The 16,745-nt window shown below is 43.2% G+C and overlaps 1 protein-coding gene across 2 annotated transcripts in view; it reads right to left on the bottom strand.

Moving 5' to 3' along the window:
- The window catches only part of ptpn21 (protein tyrosine phosphatase non-receptor type 21), a 32,287-nt gene that overhangs the window by 14,349 nt on the left and 1,193 nt on the right, over positions 1–16,745 (bottom strand). The window contains exons 2-14 of one of the 2 annotated variants that reach the window (XM_021574083.3): positions 15,772–16,075; positions 11,230–11,399; positions 10,705–10,802; positions 9,327–9,394; positions 9,138–9,208; positions 4,453–4,540; positions 4,040–4,128; positions 3,418–3,505; positions 3,018–3,097; positions 2,838–2,933; positions 2,397–2,457; positions 2,083–2,164; positions 365–1,875 (exon numbers count right to left, since the gene is read on the bottom strand). In XM_021574083.3, the coding sequence (XP_021429758.1) occupies positions 365–1,875; positions 2,083–2,164; positions 2,397–2,457; positions 2,838–2,933; positions 3,018–3,097; positions 3,418–3,505; positions 4,040–4,128; positions 4,453–4,540; positions 9,138–9,208; positions 9,327–9,394; positions 10,705–10,802; positions 11,230–11,399; positions 15,772–15,951 (2,682 nt within the window). In that variant the 5' untranslated portion in view covers positions 15,952–16,075. The remainder of the gene's footprint in view (positions 1–364; positions 1,876–2,082; positions 2,165–2,396; positions 2,458–2,837; positions 2,934–3,017; positions 3,098–3,417; positions 3,506–4,039; positions 4,129–4,452; positions 4,541–9,137; positions 9,209–9,326; positions 9,395–10,704; positions 10,803–11,229; positions 11,400–15,771; positions 16,076–16,745) is intronic. The other variant, XM_021574084.3, reaches the window with a different exon arrangement.

Below are 16,745 nucleotides of genomic sequence, written 5' to 3'. Positions count from 1 at the left end.
AGCACTGAGATACAGTGCCTTAGACCACTGCGCCACTTGGGAGGTTGAAATGAACATGGCCAACTTCTGGCCTTTGGTATATTCCACTATTGTGTTGTGTGACAGTCCGTGATGGGAATGTGAGACATTTTAGCTAAGAGGAAAAATGTATCTTAACTGACAGAAATTAAAAATAGTCTCCAAGACATGAAGATTGGGTAACAGCTGTTCCTTGAACAATGAAAGACACACTGACACCTCGAGTCAAACTTAGTAGTCAAATTTGCTTTTAAAAAACAATTCTAAATACACAGGCATGTTTGGGCAGCAAGTAAGGCAGTGGAGACTGGGGCTACTATGGCAGAGGAGAGGGTGCATGACTCACGGCAGGAGGCAGGCCATCAATGGGTTTCTTCCCAGCAGGAACGTCTGACACAGGCCTCTTCTTGATGAAATCCTTCTTGGTCTTCGGTTTGGTCTGCCCACTGATGTCACTATCCGACATCGAGGGCACCATCCTGCCAGTCTGCACGCCCTCAAACAGGTACAGTGACTCTGCCTCCTGGATCAGTGGGTGCACCTGATAGGCCGGGAGACCAGACAGGACAGGGTCAAGGAAGGAGCCAATGGGATATGCGGGCGGGGGCTCCAGGGGAATCTGTCCTAGATTGGTTAGAAGCTGCTGCGGGTCAGGCCCAGACAATAGTGCATCGTGGGATTGGGGTGTATGGCGTCCGCTCTCATCCTCAAACTCCTCTTCCTCGCTGCTGTGCACCAGCATGGTGGCGTCTGACAGGGACTTCTTGTGGCCGTAGCGAACGTCCTCTTTCCCCTCCCCCCCGTCCTCTGACTTGGTCCGCTCCAGGAACACGTTGAGCTGGGAGCCTGAGGAGCCATGAGGGACCAGATGGGGGGTGTCTGCGGCTGAGGCAGATACAGTCCTTTCCTTGACCCTCATACCCTCCAGGCTGTAAGCCAGGCCGGCAATCTCGATGGAGTTGCGTTTGTGTGCGTTGTGTTGGTGGGGGTGGTGTTGTGGGGGTCCAGCCAGGAACAGGGGCTCGGATACCTCCTGCAGGGAGTGGGCTACAGGCAAACTGTCCTCCTGGAAGGTCTGGACCGAGTGGTGCACGCGCCGCGTAATGATCAGGTCCGGGTTGCTGCTGCTCACATACAGGTGGCGAGACAGGTCCGGCGTGCTGTTGGCGGGCCGTGGGTGGGCGCCGTATGGGTAGGGGGGTGGAGGGCGGTACACTTGGGTCCTCATGATATTGGCTGCAGGATATTCCTGCGCCTGCTGCAGCTGGACGTTTGTCAGCTCGGGCACACTAACCGCCCCCACCACCGGCCTCCTCTCCGTGGGGTAGGGGTACGGCGAGGGGCTGTGGAAGCTGGAGTTGAGGTGGAAAGGGTAGTGGTGGTGCGCTCCTCCGCCACCATGCTCTCCTCTGATCTCCGGCTGGCTGTAGACCAGGGGGTCCGGCCTGCTGTAGGCATACGAGTTCCCAATGTTCAGGTTCCTCATGGAGTGGCTCTGGCGGTGCTCGTGGCCATGCACCATCCCTCCTCCACCTCCCCGATTCTTCTGCCTCATGACCGTCTCGTAGTCCGGGGTGGCACGGTAAGAGGGGGGGATGAGTGCGCTGTGGCGGTGCGAGGGCACGTAGTCGGGCCGGGTGATGTCACTTCCTGTGATGGAGGGGTTGGAGGACATGGGCGAGGGCTGCATGTAGTGCTGGGGGTTAGTGAGGGAGCTGGTGCTGTGGGCACTGTACACGCTGCCGTTACGCAGCCGCCCGTTCCCACCGCCGCTGTTGCCGTACTCGAGTGGTGAGCGGTCCAGGCTGGTCTGAGAGTGGTAGTAGTAGCCGTGCTGACTGTTCATGTACAGGTTGTCTGAGAGAAAGGACAAAGACAAGGTATTTGAGAACTACAGGCATAGGAAGAACATACCCTTTAATCTAAGCATTGTTGCATGACTAAGCAGTGAGCAGACATTCACCTTCCTCTCTTTGTTCATTAGGGCTCAGATAGATGCATGGTGCATGATGGTGGTTTAAACACCAGTGATCCTGGTAAGGTCAGGCCTAACTCTATAAGTACCTTGTGAGGATGTGTAAGGCTCAGTGAAGTGACCATTGTAGTGCATCTGTGGCGGGGGCAACATGTAGGGCGGGGGCTTTGGCTGCACAGAGAGAGAGAGACCAACCAACAACATGATTTAGTTACTGCACACTTGATCTTCATGCAGTGCAACAGCATGGAATTCCACACAAATCTAATAGTGTGCTGAAGCACTGGCCAGTGTCTGACGTTTGTCATGTTCTGCCCTCCACCGGCCATAGCTTAGAGGGAAAGTGTGTGTGTTTGTGTGTGTGTGTGTACGTGTACGTGTGTGCAGTTCACTGGCAGCATACCAGAGACATCCTGGTGGAGGACCGGCGTCTCACTGGGTTCACAGCGGTAGGCTGGGTTTGGCTGAGAACAGGAACACAAAAACAAAACACAGGTAGTAAAAACAAAAAGGCTTTCTTTCAAGTTGAAAGGGGGGGAGGGGGGGGGAGTGGTTTTAAGGAGGCTGAATAGCTCAGATCACCTCTTCTCTGTTCAATTAAATCTCCCTTTATCGCAGTGAAAGATACAAGCAATATCCAGGAGAGAACGCCTTTCCTTAAGATTGGTTTTATTTGTATACTCCTTTCTTCGCCCAAACATTGAAAACATAAAAAGGTGGTGATGAAAGGATTGGTGTCATTTGAATGTAGCTAGGGTGTTTTGTAGGGCTCTGGTTGGTTTTCAGGGGAGGCTCTCTGAAGAGACCTGTACTGTGGGCGGTGGCTGCAGACAGCGTTGCTCACCCCTTGTTAGAAGGCAGAAAAGGAAAGCGAGGAAAGGAAAGAGTGAGAATGGACTTCTGGGAGCCCTCAGAAGGCGAAGGGGGGTCAGACTCCTCTCTGGAGAGAGGAGGAGAGGGGACAGGAATGAGGAGAGAACACACACACAGGAACAGGGCTAGATTCCTTAAGAGTGACACTTACAGGCTGCTCTTGTTAATCTTATAAAACTTGTGCCTGGCCAGACACATCCGGCACACATATTTGGAGGTTTCCAGGTCTTCCTGTAGAGGGAAAAGAAAACATCCACAGCGTTAGACATTCAGTACACTGGTGGTGGTGTTCTACTCATTCACCTACTCAAATAGAACTGCATGGGGCTATAGCCAGCGGTTGTTGACTCTATACGCATGTGGCATGGTTATTGCGATACAAGCACACATACACAAGATCACATGTTTATCTAGAAAGGTCAATACACATTCACACAGCATGCACTGTGAGAGCATAGAACACCAGTGCATGTGTGGGACAATGTGTATAATGGGAAGAGGATAATTGCGGTGCGTGGTGGTGGTGGTGGTGGTGGTGGTTTGAGACTCACAGTCTGGAACTGCACGCTCTCCTCTTTGTTGGTCAGCTCCAGGGCAAAGAAGGACTTATTGTGAGTCATGTTGTTAATTTCATTCCACCTACACAGTACATTAAAACACGGGAGCATGAGGCAGTGTCAGTGGTCACAAAACCTCAGTTTCTGCTGCCTGCTGTGGGAGGGGAGTGACGTTAACACAAACCATATGAGTCAATAGTTAGAGAAGTGTTTACATTCAACACTCTCAGTAGCAATTGGACTGGGATATTCTACACAAAATGAGACTTCCCTCTGGGTAAAATTGAAGTCATGTGACCTGATCAGAGGCCTAGAGTTTCTCCTTGCCAGGTCACATGGTCAGAAAAAAAAATCCCTGACCCCAACTATAGAACATATCATCTGATCCAAAATAGCCAGAGACGACCATGCCATCTAAGAATAGTAGCTAGCTGTGGACTGAACCAGACTCAATATGCTGAGTCATTGGATCTAACACAATTACTGCTTCATGTACACAAATAGCAGACAGGATTTTATTCAGACAGCTCATATTTAGAAGCAGAACATATTGCAGGCCTGGGGAAATACTGTAAAAAATGCATATAAAAATAAACTAAATTCTTTCCTGTCTTACTTGAATACAAGGGGTGGCCTGCCGTTTTTGTGCTTGACAAAAATCCCGTCCAGACAGGCCCCAAGGAGGATATCAGTGCCTTGGCTGTCCTGTGGGGATGGGAAGAGAGAAGATGATTAAATGGAAGAACTATAGCTAATGAAAAATGCGGACCTCACTGGGCTTTTTTGTCCTCTGTGCTGGGGGCGGGGGTCTATATTTATACTTCTATGAATATATTCCAGAAGATCAGCACCTGCAACAGCTGCATTTTGAACTGAAAAACCATCTGTCCCTTGATTCATGTCTCCACACATACATAATGTTGAACAATAGGAGGTATTGACAGAAAGTCAATAGGACTGGATAGCAATGTAGTAGTGCAGTAAGGCTTTGGTGGAGCAGGTACTGTAGGTTGGTGTAGCTGTGTTCACCTTGGCTGGGGTACTCTCCTGGCCATAGCCCTCCATCTTCTCCACCTCCTGCATGTACAACATCTCAGCCTCTGGGGCAGGCAACCCCCTGAGAGAAACACACACAGCAATATAAGTTAACATAAACAATACACATGTCCAAAGCAGACAGACACAAATGGAGACACCAACACCCATTAACCAGCACAGACAGAGTACACAGACAAACCCACACATACTTAGGTCACATTCCGAAACAAGACTCATGACATCACACCCAGGGCTCCAGACTAACATTTTCCCCTGTTGGCACTGGTGCCACTAACTCTTTCAGTTGGTGGCACCAACCCATGATTTCGCTCCGTGACACAATAGAAGAAATAAGGAATCCTATAAGGCATTCAAAGTGCTTTATTAAAAAGGTGTACTAGACTACTGTTTGAGATTTTATTCAAGAAATAAGTTGTTTCATCTAACATGTCTATGCAGGAATAATGCATGACTCCAGCTAATTTTGGGATGATAATTAGGTTATCGTTATATTACTGTTAAAATAGGGCCACGTCATTTTGAGGGTGTCAGCATCGTAGCTGGTGAAATCCTATTGTATTTATTGCAGTTGATTATTTTCCTTCTGCAGATTGGTGATAAAAATGCATATTCTTGTGAGATGGTAAGGCCGAGGTCAGGAGGTTGCAACTTTGATGGTAAAGGAGCAAGGGCCACACTATCATGCAATGCCATATGGCCACATGGTGGCACTAACAAGTGATTGAATATGCAAACTTTTAAAATCGCACACCCCTCATCCTGTTTGAGCTAGAGTCCTGAAATTCCGTAGATAGGTCCCTCTCCACACAAGGAACAAGTGTGCCTCAAGGACCCATAAGGTCCACCATGATGGATTTTCTGCCATTTAGAATTGAGAAAAATAGTTAACTTAAAAACACTACTTATCAGGCACCAAATGACTGATCTGCACAAAACATGGCATCGATGGAGCAAGCAAGCCGTCACAAATTAGTTTTTTTCCAGGATAGCATCTCAAGCATTGGCTACTGACCAATAAAGAAATCACGTGGGCGTGGTCTGGCACAAATGCATTTAACTCCGACACAGATATTCACATTGTAACTAAATTTGGTACACATCACAAACACTGTCAAGACTCAACATATCTAAGCACATTCAGCTCAACCACACAGTAGCGCTATAATGGGCACGTTTATAATCGCTTGATCGGATTGACTCAGAGTGATGCAATTTGGCACACATGCTCAGGAATATGAGCCTGGTTAACGTGTTAATTATGGTTCAGTTTGGCTCCATGGTGGTGCTGTTGGAAAGAGAAAAAAACATTCATGCACACTCATTGGCTAATAGCAAACATATTGCTTGAGCAAAAGTCTTGAAAAATCGATCGGACCAGTGGTGCTGTAGAAGAATACATTTGAAAGTTGTAAACATCCTTCAAAATACATCAAACGGATATTACACTGCATGATCAGTTTGATTTTCAGTTCTGATATTTGACAAGTGTGGTAAACAGTACAGAAGTAATTAATCTTAGGGCAATGTGCCCATTTACTCCTGATGGTGACACAGTGGGCCCATTGCTGAACCCTGTCTTTTGTTCAATAAAGATACATTTGTCTACATGTACTAACTATGTACTAACTCTTTGGGGGGGCTTATTGACTAACTGAATGTGTAAACTACAAACACATTAGCTAGATCGCTAACTCTAAATATAATAGCCACTGATGTAAGCCACGTATTAATCTAAAAGGTTTTTTTTAATGTAAAAAAAACACACAAAACATTGCTGTGGTAGCCTTCTACTCAATGGAGTCCCATGCACTTGCAATGGACAATGCACATGTCTTGTGCGCCATATCTCAAAGCCATATCAAATATTTTGGTTGTAAAATAGTTTCCATAGAGCTCCATTATCAGAAAAAAAAGATATGCCTACAGAAAGCTGAGAAACTCTTCTCTTCAACAGTGACGACAGTAGTTGCTTCCAAGGCTGTATTTTTCCAGCAATTGAGTTAAATGATATTGCCTACAATCTGAGCACGTGGAGAGGGAGTGAGTTGCTCGCTCTTCACAGCAGCAAGCTCCATCGGAACAGGCACAGATACTTTCATTACAGGAACCACAAAGATTGGGGCCGTCCCCGACAAAACACAATATTATTTGACCAAGAGTTGTCTGTTCTTTCAACCAATCGGTTGGTTGCTGACTTAGTTGCTGAAGTGGTAACATAAATTACTGAAAAGTTTAGGAAAAACATTCCCATTTCCCTCATCCCTTGATCCATGTGTGTGACACATGTACGCATTGCATGCACGTGACCAATACGGCCTGACCTATTGCATATCATAATCACATCAATAAACAAACTCAACACCGTAACACATGTGACAGCAGAATTTATCCAGAAGACGTGACCAACACAAAACGGGGAAAGTTTACTGGTTAATCAGGAAGTAAAGGGGAAGTCAGATGTGTGGAATAAATTTCACTAGTTGTGGAAAATATTGGCGTTCAAGAACAAAAATGAGGTAAAGCGCAAGCATATGTGTGCCAAACAGGTGCTGTTAGATTAGAATATCCCTTTTCTGACCGTTTGGAACAATGTAAACACAAATACATTGCAAGCCAACCAGAGAGTCCGTTTTTTTTTGTAAAGCCTTTTGTTACAGCAAAGACTAAAAACAGTCGCATTCATTGGTGAATGCAATTTGCGAAATGGAATAGTTTAGGCCTAATTATTGTTCACGCAAATTATTTAATTGTCGCTTTGTTATTTTAAAACTAAAATGCTTGATTGCATTTCAAAATCCGGAATTTCCCTTCTAGGCAGAGTTAAAGAAAAAGCCATATCTCAGACTGGCCAATAAAAATAAAATATTAAGATGGGGCAAGAGAACAGACACTGGACTTTTGAACGGTAGTGTAATATGGACGATTTATAAAGCCAGGCACATTTATCAGTTAGGCTATTGATTATAGACCTAATTAGGTTGGGGTTTCCTCTCTTCTCACTTGTTTAGACAAACAGATGTCTAAAAAAAAAGTTAAGGGCTGTTTTCTTGCCTCCTAACTCCGTTGCTGCCTCTGCCGCATTGTTCAACACCAATATGCTGGTTAACTTTGCTATTATGCACATTGCAACATGGTCTAGGAAAAGGCGCTAATTCAGTGCACTAATGCGTTTCAAAACAGCGGACAATGACTACTATCCGCGGGAGAAAACGCATTGGTTAGAAAATATATTTTTTATTTGTTTTGCACAATTGTTCTTATGTAATATAACCATATACAGTTTCAGTATCACATTTCTAAGACTGATGGACTGTCATCCCCACAGCCTCCACAATGGATCAGTCCACTCAGACAGCCTCCTGTGGAGGGGAGGGGGGGGGGGGGGGGGGGGAGCATTGCATGTGACAAATTATTCACTAAACCTCAACTAAATCTTGTAATGAATAATGTGGAAATTGAGCGAGTTAAGGGGACTAAACTACTTGGAGTAACCCTGGATTGTAAACTGTCATGGTCAAAACTTATTGATCAGGAGAGGTCTGTCCATAATAAAGCTAACATTAATATGCATGTCAATCTCTCCTGGCTCAAAGTAAAGGAGAGATCGACTTCATCACTTCTTGTACTTGTGAAAAGTATAGACATGTTGAATCAGATAAAAAGACACCTTATGGAACAGCGTGGTATGTGAAGAGACACCCACACAGACATACACCATAACATACGCACAAGACACATGGATTTTGTGCCGGAGGGCACACACTTGTGTTGTGAAATGTATTGTAATTTGTTTTAAATTTCTTTAATTTTGCTAGACCCCAGGAAGAGAAGCTGCTGCCTTGGCAGGAAATACTGGGGACGCATAATAAATACAAATGTAGAATGTGCAGCTCGTACCCATGCAACCAATTAAAACATTTACTCACACAGCCAAGTCAAATGGTAGCAAAATGCATCGAAATGGTCACAGACTTGAGCCCTGACAACCCTTCTCAAACTGAAAGTGTCAGTCTAGTTCAACCACCAGCAAGATCAGCTGCTGCTATGTGCTATCCCCCATCATCTCCATCTTCTGTTCATCTGTGTCACTGCACTTCGTTTGACACACACAAAGCAGTGAAACCATTTCATACATACCAACATTGAGGCAAGCATCAACTCCTCACCTCAACTACAGAACTCCCCCCCCCCCCCCCCCCCCCAACCTGACACCTCCCTCCCCTGTAGCTGGGGCCCAAAACAGCTTTTTCCATCTATCTATCTATCCAGTTCATATGGGGGGTGAGCAGAAGGCTGGAAACCTGCAGGTTGGGATGGACGGAATGAAAACCAGCTGGCCTTGGAGGTGGCTTGGTGCCAGGCCGGCCCCGGCTCGGGGCTTTTCATCCATCTGCCTGACTGTAAATTAGAGCTGAGGACCCCTGGTCAGATGGGTTTATTTTCGGCCTGCTGAGGCCAGATGAGAAAGAAGCACCATGGACTGTCCCACTGCATGGATCGAACCTGGACTCAATTAAAAGGCCCTGCGAATGCCAGCCTCAGGAGATGTGAAGGGGGGGGTTCCTGTGAAGGGGGGGTTCCTGTGGAGAATATAAGGCATGTCTTCTTTTCCACAGATGGAAAATCTGATGTGGGAACATCTGAAGATTTCTCACCTGTAGTTCTGGTAAAGCACAGCCACTTTCTGAGTGGCCTCTTCCAGTACTCTCTCATCCTGGATCCAGCCCTATGAATAGATGGGGAAATCTAGATTACATTGTGCACATTCATGAACAGATGACTATAGATCGTAAAACAAGAACTTTGAGACGTAAAGCCATAAAGAAAAGAAAGAAACGGCTTACGATAGGAAAGAGCACAAACTTCTGAAGAAACTCCTGCGAATCGTAACGATTGAAGTCTCCGAAGTCAGCTGAACCAGAAAATAATAAAATACAATCGCAATTTTAGTACACTGGGTGAATACATATAACACTACAGTAATATTTTTCCTGGCAGTGAATACAAGTGAAAACCTGCCAAACATGTATTTAAATAGGTAAAAGTCTAATGTGTCTATTTCTGCAGTTAGTGCGAGGCGGACAAAGCGTCCATGGATTTTCAGAATGGTGTGATGCTTATTTTAGAAAAGCAGGGGACCCGTGTGTTATGACACGGGATTGCTTTAACGTCTGAAACTGTAGTGGTCCAACGTTAACAGCAATCTCTTTCTGCACGCCAGCTATGTTCACAGCTATGTTCAGTATCCCAGGCATTAGCCATGCTAGCTACGGCTCTACCGGCCAGGCCCCCACAAGCCCTAACCTCAGCAGCTAGGTAAAAATAGACAATGTCCAACATCTTCCAAGCAAAAACCAAAAGCAAACTTAGCAGGGCTTTTTTAAGTCAACAAATAGAGGTTTCTTAAAGCTTTTAGTATTACTGGGATGCTATTTTGATCTAGCTTACCATGCAGTTTGGGCAGCAATAGTTTGGACCTGGGTTGCACCAGTAAGTGATCTCAGTTGCTGTGCAATGTTAACACCTAGGCCAGTAACTTGCACTGCCTGATATAACTTTGCCAGTAATGTTTGAGATTCTTCTGGCTGGGCAAAAGTGGGAGTCCAGAAATGTCAAGCTGGAGACTCATGCAAAGGGAGTTTACACTCCCTGAGCCTGGCCAGTTTATAGGTTAGTTTGGGCTTGATGTTGCTTGTTAAGTGTCCTACATTAACAGACTTGTGAAAAGCTCAATAAACCCAAAATAAAGTGCTCGACTCAGCTTTTATACAAACAAGGTTACTTAGGATTGTAGAAAATGGCCTTACGTTTGTACAATGAGACAATGATGTTCTCTTGAATAGCAAATTAAAATATTCAAGTTTAAAATTCAAATTTTCCCTAGGTATGCTTTGAAATCATATGACACATCTGACAAGTCCCGAGCTGAGATTCAGTAATGATCCGCGAAACCATACTCTAACAACTTCACTCCTGTTGCATTGTTGTACTGTCACCAGCTTGAGGTTCAATAAAGCATGAGCAGTGGAATTTACAACAGGTCATGACATCAGTGTGTGAGTGTGGTGCAAAACACCCGCTGTGGCCACCTATGGCAGGACCTGACCTGTCACCACAGTTTGAACAGGTGGCGATCCTCAGTCAACCCATCAGTAGATAAGTGTGTACGGAGTTTAATTTCCCGTTGTTGCATTCAGAGCCCGTGTTCAGTATTCACATTACCTTGCACTGCCAAGCCAGCCAGGCGGATGGCCTGTTCTATAGAGCAAGGGATTCGGCCTTCGAGAACATCCTTCTTCAACTGGAGATAATACTGATATCTGTAGGGAGGTAGAGGAAGTTGGTTAATCTTAAGGTGTGGACAGAAGACAAACATGACTTGGTTTGACACCTCCATTCAAAATCAGTCAGTGAGAGATGTGATGTCATACTGTAGTGGGTGCCAACACAGAAAGAACAGTGGTTACTGGACTTAATCAATGCTTAGTACTGGAGTACTGGAGTTAATCAATGCTCAGTAAGTGTTATGGCATACGGAGTATGGCAAATCCTCTAGCATGAAGGATACACATGCATTACATTCCACTACTTTTGACTGATCCAATAGGAATGGATAGATTAAATAAATTTGGTGGGAACTGTGTGGCTTAGAGTTAACCAAGAAATGCATGAAGGAGACAACAGTTTGGCATGAGAAGCAACGTGAATGAGTGTCTGGTGTCCCTCTGTGTTAAGCGGATATCTGACCTAGTGATCTCCTGCTGCAGTTGGCCTACGGTGGGCACGTAGAAGACCACGCCGAAGTAGACGGTGGGCTCCAGGCCATACTTGTCCAGCTGCTTCTTCAGGGGCTTCTCCAGATCGATCCAACGCTGCTGGTTCTGCTTGTTGAAGTACCATAGGCTGAAGTATGTTATCTGGTGGGGGGAGGAAATGAAAAGTGGGGCTTTAAATCGGGGAAACAGGAAGCAGTCTATTGAAAGATGAGGCGATTGTGAAATCGTTACTTGTTAATGAAATGACAGTAATATGGTATTTTGGTTTACAATGACAATAGCTTAGGTTAAATGACCTACGCTAAATTATAGAATACTTAACATGTTTGTGCTTCCTTCATAAACATGGCGATACTACTACACATAGCTTGTATTTATCTGAAACATGAATGTTGACCCACAAGCCCAAAGTAAAGTTAAAGGTTCCTGTGCTGCTGCCACTCCCTGTCCAGTCTTGTGACTGTCTGCTGGGGTGGAGCAGTGTGCATCACACAATGAACAGTGGTTCTGGAGTTGACCTGTATTGTTTATGATGAAGGGAGTCTGGCCACAAGGCTCACAGCGTGATTGCTCTGACTACAATTATACCATTGCTAACCCATTCACAACATCTGAATGTCTATTTGAAGCGTTGAGATTTATATCAGAAATCACTGCTAGGCAATTTAAACCCTCCCCTATTGCAAACAGTTCACACAAAGTTCATGGTAAAGATCATCAACGTCTGTGAGAGAATCAAGACTTTCCAACAAAGAGCATAGTCTAGAGATTCTCTGATGGCAAAATAGTCAGGCCAAAACATAGGCTACTAGTCTACAGATTTTGAAAGCATTTCTATCTTCCTTTTATATATTGCATGGTAACAGATCCTTCAACCATGTGACCATCAGTGTCCTTTCCTATATAGGGCCCTATAAAATCTGTACTTTTTTGGGCCTGATACCATTAAGTTTTCCCCCAAATTCAGTTCTCTGTTTTGTTTTCCAGGTTTAAGCTAAAAAAATAATAATTTTAAAACACTTTTTGAATAGAAAAACAAAATTGTATGTTCAAAGTCCACAATATAACTTAAACCATGAGACCACTAAAGAAATGTAGACTTTTTGGTTGTAGTTACCGAGATAAGTTTCTGTAGGAATCATATGATTGCAGTTGTCTATTTTTTATTTTAAATGTGCATTTATAGACCCACCCTATGTGTTTTAATAAAATCAACTATATGCACTGAGCAATGCTTTAAAACTTATTGTGGCTGCAGGGGCAGTATTGAGTAGCTTGGATGAAAAGGTGTCCAGAGGTGCCCAGAGTAAACTTCCTGCTCCTCAGTCCCAGTTGCTAATATATGCATATTATTATTAGTATTGGATAGAAAACATTGACGTTTCTAAATCTGTTTGAATGATGGCTGAGTATAACAGAACTCATATGGCAGGCAAAAACCTGAGAAAAAAAATCCAACCAGGAAGTGGGAAATCTGGGGTTGGTCGATTTTCAACTCAGCCCCTATTGAAGTTATATATTGTGTTATATTAAGTGTATAAGTGTTATATTGGTCATCTTGCACTTCCTAAGGCTTTCACTAGATGTCAATCGTCTTTAGAAACTTGTTTGAGGCTTCTACTGTGAAGTGGGGCCGAATGAGAGTGGATTGAGTCAGAGGTCTGGCAGCAGTCACTCCCTGGTCACGCGCATTTCACATGAGCGGTATCTCCCGTTCTTTTGCTTTTCTGAAGACAAAGGAATTCTCCGATTGGAAAATTGACAATTTGTGTTAAAAACATCCTAAAGATTGTTTCCATACATCGTTTGACAAGTTTCTACGGTCTGTAACGGAACTTTGACATTTCGTCTGCAACTAGTGAACACGCTTCGTGAGTTTTGATTTGTTTACCAAACGCGCTAACAAAAGTAACTATTTGGACATAAATGGACATTATCGAACAAATCAAACATTTATTGTGGACCTGGGATTGCTGGGAGTGCATTCTGATGAAGATCAAAGTGAATATTTATAATGTTATTTCTGACTTCTGACTCCAACATGGCGGATATATGCATTTGTTCTCTGAGCGCTGTTCTCAGATTATAGCATGGTTAGCTTTTTCTGTTAAGCTTTTTTAAAATCTGACACAGCGGTTGCATTAAGGAGAAGTATATCTTTAATTCCATGTATAACACTTGTATTTTCATCAACATTTATGATTAGTATTTCTGTAAATTGATATGGCTCTGCAAATTCACCGGATGTTTTTGGAACTACTGAACATAACGCACCCAATGTATACTGAGATTTCTTTTATATAAATATGAACTTTACCAAACAAAACATACACAATACATGTAACATGAAGTCCTATGAGTGTCATCTGATGAAGATCATCAAAGGTTAGTGATTAATTTTTTATCTATTTGTGCTTTTTGTGACTCCTCTCTTTGGCTGGAAAAATAGCTGTGTTTTTCTGTGGCTTGGCTCTGACCTAACAATCGTTTGTGGTGCTTTCGCTGTAAAGCCTATTTGAAATCAGACACTGTGGTGGGATTAACAACAAGATTACCTTTAAAATGGTATAAGATACTTGTATACTTGAGGAATTTTAATTACGAAATTTCTGTTGTTTTGAATTTGGCGCCCTGCACTTTCACTGGCTGTTGTCATATCGATCCCGTTAACGGGATTTCAGCCCTAAGAATTAAGGGCACTGTTTGATGAAATAATTAAGACCAATGACGGAGCCAGAGATCAAGACAACCAAAATAACAAAAACCTGTACCCGACCATCCTCCTCCCGCTCCTACTGGCCTTTGCAGATTCTGCCGTTACACTCCTGAAGTTGCCGGTAGGCTACACAAACCTGTTTCATGTCGAGTGCCAATTTATCTTACCATTTCTACATGCCAGTTCTGGTTTTCATATGCACAGTCTCAAACGGTTACATTTAATTTTTAATAATGTCTTCGCATCTCATAACCATTGTCGTGTTGTTAATGAAAATTTGAACTAAATGAAAATGATACAAATCTAAAAGTAACTTATATTGCCAACTATGTAAAAATATCCTATATAAAGCCAACAAATAAAAACATTGCAGACTGCAGGTAGAAAATATCCTATGAATCACATTGGCTACACATGGCCTGTCTGCAAGGAACTTGAAACATTGTATCAACATGGTCTGGTGCTAGCAAACTAACAACACTGTATACATATTCTGGGCCCTCAGTTTCCCGGGTCAGACACAGCTGTAGGCTTTTTGAGCAAGGGATAAGAAATAATCAGGTTGGCCTATTTTATGAAGTTTCCACTGGATCAGAGCATTGTTGTTTTATTTTGCAGAGTAGTTATTGAGCTGTAAAGATTTTTCAAATAGTCTACACTGAGGAACTATTGTCAATGGATGTAAAAACAGACTGTTTATTTGCTGTTTGAGATTAATAAAAAATTACTCCACAGCTCATTAGTTGTGGTGGGTTAAGACAATCAGAAATACCATCAGATACCCAAATGGGCACAGTTATAGCCCTACATTTGCGAGCAGTGCAAGTAGCCTATGCCTACTTCTATGCGTAATCAGGTGCGCGTCCTTACTCAACGTTGACAGGAGGGCTCCAAACAGAGGAGTAATAAATTAGCAAAACTCCTAAGTATAGCATAGGTTTTTGCAAACAACGTGACCACTCTGACAATGAGAACAGTAAAAGACTGTCAAAATAATAATAATATATTGAATACATTAACAGAAATGACAATAACCAAACAAACATTGTAGATTAGAAATTATGAGAATTAACGGTAAATGTACTGGTGATAGTGGTGTGCCATCCCCGCGGCCTCCACAATGGATTAGTCCACTGAGCCTATCGACCAAACAATTTACCAGTCGACTAAATGGGACCAGCCATTAAAAAAAATGGCCACTGGATTTATGTTAAATAATCATGATATAAATTCTGCTAGGTATGCTTAGGCTACTTTATAGCTAACATTTAATTGAGTTTTTTTGGAAAGCCTTTCCATTTTTACCAGAAGATGAGTATCATTAGCATCATCGTTAATGGCTACACAAAGTATAGACATACGCAAGCACCGAATTAAAAACACAATATTTTCTTTATGCGGATTCTGGAATATTCACATGAAACTATTGCCAATTAGAGGGAAACCTAGCTACCGAGTCTGATTCAGATGCATATTGAATCACAGCACAGGTGTGTCCACTGTGTCCACAGCAGAGGTGGGTCCACTTGAGCAGTGCATGCATGGCCTACGTGATTGAAGAATGACTAGGTCAATGTGGAATGCCTTTGGCTGAAACAAATTATTATTTCCATACCCTCAAGACAATAGGATAGGTTCTAGGTTTCTGATTGTTTTATAATGACAGGACTATCAGGTAGGCTGTTGGAGAACAGATCATAGACCATGATAACTTTAGCCTAAATGGCCACTCACTTAAGAGCAATCACAAACAAAAACGACAACCATCAGTGTTTCAGTCATCTTGAGCATACATACCTCTCGTAACTCGAGTCTCTGTGCAACTGCCTCCAAACATTCCTGGCCGGTGCTCTCCACAGAAAGAGTAAACTCAACAAATTCACCATTGAGCAGCTGAATGCGTGTGACCAGACAGCTCTTGCTTGAGACAGTATACCTTCGAGTTCTTTTGAGTTTTAAGCCAAATGGCAAGGGCATGTTTCAAAGTCCTATGGCAAGGAGTACTTCCTTGACCCAGAAATATATGTCCCGTTGTCTCTAAACTTTGCCCATCAAAAATGTAGTGGATAAGAGGCCATCCATGAGTTGGATACATGTATCCCTGTGAAAACAGAAAGAGAAAAATTGTTATGAGACAATATAAAATTATTTCATCATTCCAGATAACATTTTCAAGACAAACATAGCGAGCAGTATTATACTATATGACATGTTATTCGGAATCACCAACTTTGGTTCTGGAGAGCAACAGTGTGTGCTGGCTTTTGTTCCAACCCAGCACTAACACACCTGATTTTAATGTTCAACATTGATAAGTTGATTCAGTTATGTAGTGTGCGTGGCTGGAACAAAAGCCTGCAATCCCTCACCACCGGCAGAGGTAACCAATCTCAGAACATAAAACAGATGCCCTTTATGAAACAACCCATCTTATTGGTAATCCACTTAGCTAACTAGACAGGGAGCATCTAATTTCTTGGTGCAAATCAGACAGTCGAGTGATTATTGAATGAGCTGCAAATAACTCTGTACCAGTAGCTTGCTAATGGTTCTCCATCCCAAAGTTATCTGTAGGACACTTCCATTACACTGGAATAACAGAGATCAATATTGAATGTTGATAGACAGTGCAGTGGGCTCCAGTCCAGATTTAACTAGTAAACTAACGTTGTTTGTTACAAAAGACATCAACGACTTTTACTAGCCAATAGCCAATATACTAGATGACAATGTACAATACATTATATATTGTAGAGACAGACAGTCTCCAT

Source organism: Oncorhynchus mykiss, chromosome 19, assembly GCF_057628025.1.
Source record: "Oncorhynchus mykiss isolate SJ-2025 chromosome 19, ASM5762802v1, whole genome shotgun sequence".
In the NCBI taxonomy this organism is placed as follows: Eukaryota; Metazoa; Chordata; class Actinopteri; order Salmoniformes; family Salmonidae; genus Oncorhynchus; species Oncorhynchus mykiss.
The sequence above is the reverse complement of the archived record's forward strand: the minus strand, read 5'-3'. Positions and strand labels throughout refer to the sequence as shown.